A 10,336-nucleotide genomic window follows, 5' to 3' on the forward strand; every position below is an offset into this window, starting at 1 on the left:
ACCACCTCAGCACCAGGAAACGCACACCCAAAGCTCCAACAATTATTCTACGTGCTAAGCTGGTCTGCTCCTGCATTAGCTTTCACCAGCCCCACCTCTGTTCCAATTTAGCCGTCTGCTTCTTTTGAGAGCCTAGAATAAATTCAACTGGAGAAGCCAGTGTGGCCAAATAGAGCAAAACTCCCCAAGAGCACATGCAGCTCATTACTTACAGGAGTTGTTATATAGCATTTGGTTCAGTATCTTCACTTCCACCTTTCCCCAAATCTTTCACTGCATATGAAATGCTAGTTCTAAAATACAGATTCCTGTTGCTCTTCCCCTGTATTCACACTTCTGCATTTCACAGCCCTGTGCCTTAACTGAAGACTGTTTGTGCCTAACTTAACTGTTGTACCTTAGACTGTTTGTACCTTAACTTAACTGTTTGTGCCTTATCAAAACACATCTGAGACACTAAGGCAAAGTAATAATACCGTCCTTTCTCCCATCAGCTTGGTGGAGGGATCTTCAGTGCCAGTAGCACACCAATGTTTGTACCTTATTTCAGCTTTTCACGATGACAGCAATGATTCAAAGGGGTATGTACCACAAGCTAAAACATTAGATGACTAAGGTATACACTGAGAAAAAAAGCCCTAATGTTCTCTATTGCTCATCATTACAATCTGCTGATGCAACTAAGTTCACGCAACTTACACTTTTTCTGATGACATTTGAACAGTTACAGCAGCCAAGTTTTAAAAAGTGCCTTTTTTTTGGTAAGTAGTTGAATAGTATTGGATTCCTTTCATTATTTTTTCCCCAGCAGACACCAGTAGAATTTAAACATTTTGGGCAATGTAATAAGAAGCTGGCTTTTATTGTCTATTGTTTAATTTAAGCTTGCAGATCCCTAGGAAGAATTTGCTTTTGCAGAACACTACAAGTCCCTGACCCCTAGTCGGGATGCTTCTGTATTTTAGCAATAAGAATTTTTTAGAAGTTGCCTATAGAAACTTGTTTCCTGAAGGTACAATCTATAGGAAACTGCTAATGAATTTATTAGATTCAATTACCCAGGATAAGCATGCCCTACACAGAATTCAGTGGCGCAGTCTGACTACAGTCTATTCTAAGGCCATGTCCCTGTGGCTGATGCTTCCTTGTTGCAGTCTACAAACTGCACTGTCACAAACACCAAAAACCCTAAAAACAGCTAAGGTCTGCACAGTACTCTCAACACTTATAACCCCTCACAGAAAATGCATACTAGAACAAAAAAAAAAAAAAAAGACAGGAAGAAGCATATACAGACAAAATTCCAAGCTGTATCTTCAGACATAAGATTTCTCTTGCCAGCTCTACCACTGAGCTGCCTTCTGACCCCTTCTCCTTGCAGACAGAAGTTCTTGCTAAAATTTGGATTTCATGGTACGTAGCTGGTGAAGGGGCAGGCAGACAAGAGGAAGAAAAGCGGCTTCTGGTTTCTTTTTCACTTCACAATATTACAATGTTTTATAACGCGAGTTTGTCCGCAGCATCAGCGGGAAGTTAAGAAGTGCCCAACTGCAAGGCAGGCAGGCACTGTTCCCCAGATCACTTTACCAAATCATTTGTACAGTCTTCCTCTGTCTGTTCCAACAGTGCTCTGAGTGCTAGCAACTCACAGAATGACCTAATAATAAATACTGAAATCATGGCAAAAGGACAGTCTCCTAAAGTTTACGTTTAGCAAATACAGGAAACATTCATAAAAAAGCAGCCAAAAAGACCAGTTTGGGCTCTATTCCAGCTCTCTGGCATAATACTTGTTCTGTTAGCATTACAGCCAACACTTGAAAATTTGGCTGACCCACCCAGGAAAGTGGCTCCCAACACTCTGTGTTTATACAAATAGCCAAGACTGAGCTTACACCATCATTCTTAGGGTAGGTTGGTTTGTTTTAAAACAGAGCGCTTGATTTAAGGATTTCTGCATCACAGAACTAGGGCAGGAAAAAGAACTTCTCTAATACTGACAGCTGAATTTTCTCTTGTGAAGATGGGATGAGCTCATCTGCATTTATTCTACATTCAAAGAAAAAGTTGTGCTCCTCTACAGGTGCAGTTTTGCTTAACACTTATTTATGTCTAACTGGACTCTTGCCAAAAGATGCAGTTTCAGTCCAGTTACTACCTTATTCCTCGCGTACATCTCGATTCCGTGTGTTGACTCAAGCAGTGGCAGAATGAGCCAAGTGAGCTTTGCTGATCCAAAAGAAAATTAACCAAAAAAAGCAGACGTTTCCAACCAGAATAAATGCAACTCGAAGCCACACACCCCCAAAACTGCCACACTACACACATCAGAACTCTTAATTTCTAAGGCTTTTTTAATGGCATGGGACAAAGTAGGTTCACACAGTAGGTTCATCAGACCTGAGGAAAATTCTGATGGGAAGGGACCTCATGAGGTCATATTGTCCAAACTTCTGCTCAAAGCAAATAAATTCATCCAGCAGATGAAAAGACAATCTACTTACTATCAGGAGCTGTAAAGGTTAAGTGACCTGTTAAGGTTAGGGAGGAGGTAAATGAAGCCTAAGAAACACTCAGCAACATATTCACAACAGAAAAAGGGAAAGGGGGGCAGGGAAGCTGGGCTACCCAACTTCATTATTTAAAAACAGCATTTACTGAACAGCAAAACTGAGACAGCTCCAGTTTAATCAGCACTGCATCTACCAGAATCACTATATTGCCCTATGTGCTGGTTTTGGTTGGGATAGTTAATTTTTTTCCACAGTAGTGAGTATAAGGTAATGTTGTGGATTTGTGTTGAGACAACTGTTAGTGAAGGTGAAGGGAACTGAGAAAACAGCACGGCGTACAGGATGTTCTACAGAGATGCAGGAAGCATAGTAAACTTAAGACTCCTTATTCTGTTGTGAATGGCTTACAGACTCAGGTCTGCCACAGGAATGGCAATTCCTTGGAATATTTGCCTCCAGTAGACCTAGAACAAACACTCATGAAAGCATTTTTATCATATCAGATACACAGATAATCCCAGTTTCCTTAAATCAGCAGGATCTGGGATTTACTCACTTTGGGCATAAGACTGCATTGGCAGAGCGTGCTGATCACAGTGCACATGCTCTTGGAGTCAGCAGCACTCCCGTTCTTTGCCTACACAACACATCACTCAGCAGAGCCACTACTGACATCTGAATTTTCAAATCATCACTGTGTTACACACAATGAAAATAAACAGCCTTATAGCTGCAACACTTACTACAGTGCTAAACCTCTTTCATTTAGGAGGCAAGAAAAGATAAGAAGGGGTTGATACTACCTTTGGCAAAGCAAGAGCAGATTTTAATTTTTTGTTAAAAAAAAAAAAAACCAAAAAAAAAAACCAAAAATAAAACAACAACAAACAGAGAATTGACTGTAAATCTTCCACGCTTGAGGGAGTCTATTATTCTGGACCAAACGCTCCTCTATAAACCCCGTTTTGGTACATGGCTTTGTGTGGTGTTTTCAATTTAGATATAATTGCTGTAATTACTAACACATCTAGCCCAGTGATTGCAATGTAAGTTGTACGCTGCTGTGTTACTCACTGCCTGGTGGATGTCAGCCTTCACTTCTTCACTCAGCATTCCCTCAAACACAAAGGAATCGCCAAATTTCTCTGCCTGCAGAAAGAACAAAAGATTCAACCATATTATTAAAGGAATGTTATTCTTAAAATGCTACTCACATTTAGAGCTTTCTTATCAAGGATAAGGCAATTCTAATAGTAATTTGAGTTCTCTTTCAAGGAAGCTATTTGTGAACAGAAGAGAAAGCTTTTTATCTCTGGATGTTGTTGTCCTTCAAGAGCCACCGTACAGATGGCAGCTCACAGAGCTTTTGCAAATGTTTTCACTTCTATTAATTAAAAATGCAGTTCCAATTGTCCCAACTGCCTTAAAATTCTACAGTCAATAATTTAACATTCAGAAGCATATTTCATTTCTCTTATTTTTCCTTGGGAATCACTGTAAGAGGCTTCATCAGCCTTGTCACTTACTGCTCCTTCATCATTGCTAGCACCACGTTTTAAAGTGCCATTATAACAAGAGAAGAGTTAAAAGTAACCCAATCATTATATCTAACATTATATAAAGCCAAACAAAACAAAAAATACAAGTAATTTCAATGACTCACAGTACATGATGCCAACACAGGTTTTTTTCCCTGACAAACTAAGTCAATTAATATATGAGGGAAGTCAAAACATGTTATCAGAATGCAACACATTTGCCCTTCTCAATTTCATTTTATTAGAGGCATTCAAAGACTGAGAATCATCACCATGAGATGCTTCTGCATGATCAGAACTCTTCAAGAAGCACAGTTTGAAAGAAGGATCCCATTCCTCACCCAAACTGGAGGAAGTTTTAGCACATGACTGTACTCTTTATACATTCACTTTCAGAAAGGAAAGAGAAGAACAAAATACTTAATTTCTCTCACTTCCCCAATCTGAAAAACCCACACAGAGGCAAACTGGTTTATCACCTAAAGGGCCCCAGGTTTCAGTCTGACAGCCTGCATCAAGGGCTTTTTTCTTTTTAAAGTTTGTTTAAAAAGAAAATATTTTGGGTTCAACATAGCTGTACGTATGGTGATTTGTTTTCTTCAGCTTTCTATTTCTTTTCAGGTTTCAGCTGCCACTGGAGTTCAGTCTAGTCCTCAATAAAAGAAAACCAAGTAGTAGGTTGGCTCTATTTATCAGCAATAAGTAATGGGGACATTGGTTAAATACACAAAAAATCAGCCCAGCTGCATCCAGAAAACCCCAGCAGAATCACTGCTGTTTACTCTAATTCTGTTTTTCCAAATCCAGCTTAAGAGGGGGGCCCGTGTGAGGTGGGGAGGGAGAAGGGGTAGGTGGAGCACCCAAGGACACCAGCTGAGCCAGGAAGCACCATCTGATGCAGTGCAACATCTGCACACCACAACACATGTGCTCCTTCCAGAAGCCGTTTGCATCAACCGAGCCATGTTCAAACTCAAAATCATTAAGCAACTTCTTTTCATAACTACTGAGCTAAGAACTTCAAAACAGAAATAGTGCCGTAGATAAAAGAAGCCCTTCATCCAACCAGAAGGACCCTGTCTTCCAAATGAGAACCAGTTTATCAAGTGAATTCAGAGAAGTGCCTCCTTTGAGACTTGATCATTACCAAGGCTTTTATTTGCCTAAAAGGCCTGTCAGGGTTTTATAAAATTTGCGTAGGAACAGTCAACTGTCAGGAAAGATCAAAGCCTCAGGCGCAGGTAGCTTCTTTCTTGGAAGAACCCTAACGTATTCTTAGTCCATTGTTCCCAGCAACATGCGCAAAACTATTATTATAGCTGCTATTATATCTTCTTTAGACAGCAGGGCTTTCTATTGCGCAGCTCATCAGCGTGTAGCTGCACTGAACTAGCCTGCAAAGTCCTCAGCTCTCACAGTTTCTTAAATCCCTTCTCCCCATTCCTCTAAAATAAGGAAAATGGAACAACATGGCTGTACTGGTACAAAGATGTCTTGGGACCCAAAGGTCAAATAATCCCGAACAAGCAAAACCCAAAAACCCCTGCATAGACATCTTCAGCCATCTGTTAGCTGCACCCAGGTTGCCTCAGTCATACTGCAGGGGTGGGTCAGGTACCAAGACACTTAGCAATGCAACAGCACACATTTAAATGCCCTTTCAGACCCCTGGGCAGCAAGGCAAGACCATTTCATCCCTCCACTACTTACATCAGAAATAGTGCACTATGCAAATCCCAAACAAGTATTGTGACATCCTTAAAAAATAAAAGACTAAGTTTTTAACAGGGATTTTGCTAACCCAAAGAAAAGTGACAGGAGACTCTATACCTTCCGCCTTACCTCAGTAACATACCCAGTAGAATTCACAAATCTCTCAAACTCCTTGTTGCTGACCTCGTACTGATCCATGTAGAAAGCGTTAACGTGGACTCTTCTGGCAGGCCATTCTCCATCTTGCCGTATTTCAGGCTCATCAGTGCCCATGGTGAACACTCCTCCTGGAATAGCGACCATCTGCAGAGAAAACACCGCCCAAAAGATTATGGAAGTGAAAGACTGAAAAGTTTCTTGCTGGTCTTACTCCTCCTCCACCTCATCTGTGGAGGTGCTTTTGCATTGAGCAGCATTTCACTGGCAAAAACGGCACAACAAAACAGCAACAGTGGCATCTTGAGCACCACCTGCTTGGAAGGAACAGCAAGCAGAACTTAAATTGAGAACAAAAGCCCTGTGTGCAGCTCTTTCTACATGAAGTCTGGGTAATTCAGAACTGGTACTAAGGGAAATGCTCATGCTCTAATGAGGAGAAACATGTTCCCCTGCGGTACCTGAGAGCCAAGAAACAGCCAATCCAGAGTCCTTTCTACTCATTCTTAGATGAGGAATTTAGGCATTTCACTCCATTCCTAGGAAGGCTTGATGCATCAATGAAGAATCTGGAGATTATGAAACTGTGAAGTGCTCTTTTGTGGCCAAGTCTATGCCTGTTTGCATACTAACTACATGTGGGTTTTCATTTAGTAACAGGCACGCGCAGCATTTTATTACCAACCATGCTGCTAACTGGCAGGTAGACACAACACCTGCAGTATGCCAGAGCTGAGGCACGCTTCCAAGTCAGTTATATCCCACTCTGGGAAGAATGGCCTTGGGCAAGAGCCTCAAGCTTCCGAATTAAAGGATGAGTGACAGAATAACATTTTAACTATTTCAATACGACGTTTTCCCTTTAAGAGCTCAGTTTCCAGAGAAACAAAGCACATTTTCCTTTGGCTCTAGTGGGCTCTTTCTAGGAAGACAAAGGTCCCAGGGGTCTTGTCATGCCTGGGTGAGCCCCAAAAAAGGCAGCCAGCACTGACATAGGCATCCACTGTGGAAAATAACCTGGCATGTCATACTGCACCTGGACATACCCACACACTACTCTTAGAAGGAATTGAAGCAGGTGGATCAGTGACAGAACCTAGAATAAGCAGAGACAGGTCTAAGAGAGAGCAGCGTTTTTTCTTGCAAGATCCTGATGTTTGGTAGGCAGGAAATTTAAGTCTAATAACAGAAATATTCACTGAGAGGGAAGTTTCCAGACTAGCACACTTCTCAAACTAGTCCAGAAGTTCATTTTAAGTTCTGACAGGAAAAGCAGCCTGGGTGTTAGAGGTATAAGATTAAAAACAAAATTCCATGTACATATAGTGGAATAACACCATGTGAAACATTTACATTAAAAATAGCCAAACTACAGAGATGAAGATGTAAAAAATGTGAAATTATGTAATAGTATTTAGATGAAGAGGTGGGTACGCAGAATCAAACGTGAACTTCGGGCTTTGTGCATAAAGCCATTTTGCAGCATGGCCTAGATTAAGGAACCTTCATTCTTCTATAGTTGAAGTTTTTTGGTTGTTTGGGTTTTTTTTTTTTTACTTCACAAAATTCTTATCATGAAGTTAGATGCTTTCACCAAAACAGCTTCCTGACTGCCTACTGTGACTCACTAACCAGGAGGACAAAAAGAATCCTTATACCTTCCAGCTTCTAGAGTTTACTGGTACTGACGTAGTTACAACACCAAGAGCATAGCAAATGATGTAACACTATATATTATAGTATATAGTATATATATAGTATATAGTATATATATAGCATATAACTTAGTATATAATACTAAGTTCACATCAGCTATCCAGCACCTCTCCTTGTTCTTAAGGGCGTTTGGAGTATTTTGTATCACCTTACATATCCAGTTTCATTATTTCTTCTCTACTATAGATCTCGCCTTTTGCTTGGGTCTCTCTCAACACTTAAAATACACACAACTTGCATAAGTCCTGTAAAAATACTACGAATACTTTTTCCTTTGAACTAACCACATTTGAAGCTGGCTGCATCCTCATATCTTTTTCTCCACTAAAAGGAATCTGAGTACTTACAGACTGACTTTAACTGAATCCATAAAAGGGCTTCAGGATAAATTTGCTTACATTTTTTAGGACTTAGGGAATGACAACGTGGTACAAAGTTGCACCACTTCCTTCCTTCCAATCTCTTTCCAACCCACTGTAGCTAAAACAACTCCTTAAGGCAGTCTTCAAAGCAAGAGTCACAGCTCACTAGCAAGGCTGCTGCCTAAAAACATGTGAAAAATTAACCCTTGCTTTACAGCCTACCACTCATTTCCAAAACCTGAAAAACCTCAACAGATGCCAGCGTACGTTCAGCTAGGAATGTTCAAAGGCTTCCTGATGAACCTGCTGCTTTTGCACCCCTTTCACACAGTTACAACTGAGATTCCTGGCACTCCCACCAACATTGTGTCCAACACTGATATTGATACCACAGGACTATCCTCGCCTGCCAAGGCTCATCTCAGAGATTTCTATTTGGAATTAGGACCTTCCTTTGACAGCGTTATGATAAAACCACATCAAAGGATGCAAGGCTCAAATTTTCTGCACAAACATCACATCCAGGAACCATATTTGTGCTATCAATTCAACAGCTTTAACATCCAGTTTTAAAATACAGGTAGCTAACACTTAGGAACTAATCTCTAATAAATATCAAAGTTGAACTATGGAGTCAGAAATCCAAAGCAGAGACCGACAGATACATATTGTTTACTGTATCAGGTGATTTACTGTAATAGCGTGTGCAACAAGAATTGCCTGGATCTTCACAGCATTACTTAACTAGAACATGCAGTTTACTGTCCTCAAATCTCAGCTTCAACAGAGGCCACCTTTGTCTATGATTATACTTATGATAAACTATTAGTAGGTCTGCTCTACATTACTATAAAGTATTAGCTTCCCATTTCTAAAGATGTAGTGGAAATAATTCATCTCAGTTGTGGTTGAGGTTGTAGTAATTCTTTCCCCTCACTTCCCTTCTGGTAATAATGTTTTCTAGCTAAGCATAATCAAGTTATATTGCTAGCTAAGCATAATCATTTTATGGCAAACATAGCTTAAAATAATGAAAACTAACTGCTACTCTATTTCCTGTTGAAGTTGCCAGATGCCTTGCGTAAGTAAGGGTCAAATGAATTTCATCCAACAGTGAGACCCACAGTGAAATGCCAAAAATTATTACATGAAATGTAGATTAGTGACATAGTCTCAAATGCAGTGTGGATTATTTAATTCACACTATTTAAATATACTCAAATTTCTTAAGTGCAGCCTGCAATAGCAAAGCCATAATTACCACTGTGCATCCTTCCCCTTACTTGCTAAGTGTCCACACAGCCTGCATGACACAGCTTCCCCACGTTACAACACCAAGAGGCAATGAGAGGCAGTCCCTCACACCTACCATCTGCAAGACATCTCACACAAGAACAAGATCCAAGTCTGCTGTGACAAAATTCTGTCTGCCAAAGTTTACTAGCACCTTTCATGAAATTAAACAGTAACCCTAATTCTAATAACTGAAGATAACTCATCCAGTCTCCAATGATACAAAAACTCTCACTGTCATAGCCCATCAGGGCCCTTTAAGCACTGCCTTCATCAACAAAGCACATTCAGCTTTGGACAGTCTTTCAGAAAAGCAGCAGCAATAGAAAGGAATAAGCAATCAAAAAGACTTTCACGTGAAGAGAACCCTCAAGGATATCTAGACATGGATGCGTAAACAATGGCTTTGCTGAAATACACACCAGAGCCCAGACACATCACTTACTGGTGTTTCAATTCCACTGATACCACACAGACCTAAAAGAGATGTGGGGGAAGCCAGAGCCTCAGTAACATTGATATTCACCAAGTAAGGGATTATACCAGCAGAGCCATCACTTCCCTGGGCCGTGTGGCAACAGAAAATCCCTCTCAGGCAAGTTCTCTGGCGCACATATTCCCGGTGTTAGCCAGCTAAAGGTGTGGGCAGGCCTGCCAAAACGATCAGTCACGATAAACACCTCCAACGTGTCTGTCCACCCAGCTTTGTAAGGGGAGAAGCAGTGAGGCAGACACAGGTGGAGACGCAGGAAAGGCCACCAGCGCACAGGCACCGCCGCCCAGGCCTCCCTCCATCCCCAGGAGAGCCCCAACGGTCCGGGGGGTGTTCAGGCACCAACACTCGGGGTCTCCAGGCAAGAAAAGAAAGACAGGACCAGCCAGAGCACCCGAGCCCAAGCAGAGACTCTCGCCAATTAGGCCCGAGAGAGATACGAAGCAGTTTTAAGAGGGTTTTTACACAGAAGCCCACTTGCTCGGGGTGCTGCGTTGACCCCCGGAGCACGGCAGGAGGCCCTGCTTCGCCCAGCACTACCAGGGACGCCCC

At 41.4% G+C, this 10,336-nt stretch overlaps 1 protein-coding gene across 1 annotated transcript in view; it reads right to left on the reverse strand.

The window, feature by feature from the left end:
- Nucleotides 1-6,067, reverse strand: part of SUMF1 (sulfatase modifying factor 1) — a 31,655-nt gene extending 25,588 nt beyond the window's left edge. The window contains exons 1-2 of the mRNA XM_010155397.1: nt 5,894-6,067; nt 3,588-3,662 (exon numbers count right to left, since the gene is read on the reverse strand). Coding sequence (XP_010153699.1) covers nt 3,588-3,662; nt 5,894-6,067 — 249 coding nt within the window. The remainder of the gene's footprint in view (nt 1-3,587; nt 3,663-5,893) is intronic.
- Nucleotides 6,068-10,336: the final 4,269 nt, after the last annotated feature.

The sequence above is a fragment of the Eurypyga helias genome, unplaced genomic scaffold, assembly GCF_000690775.1.
Source record: "Eurypyga helias isolate BGI_N326 unplaced genomic scaffold, ASM69077v1 scaffold27337, whole genome shotgun sequence".
NCBI lineage: Eukaryota > Metazoa > Chordata > Aves > Eurypygiformes > Eurypygidae > Eurypyga > Eurypyga helias.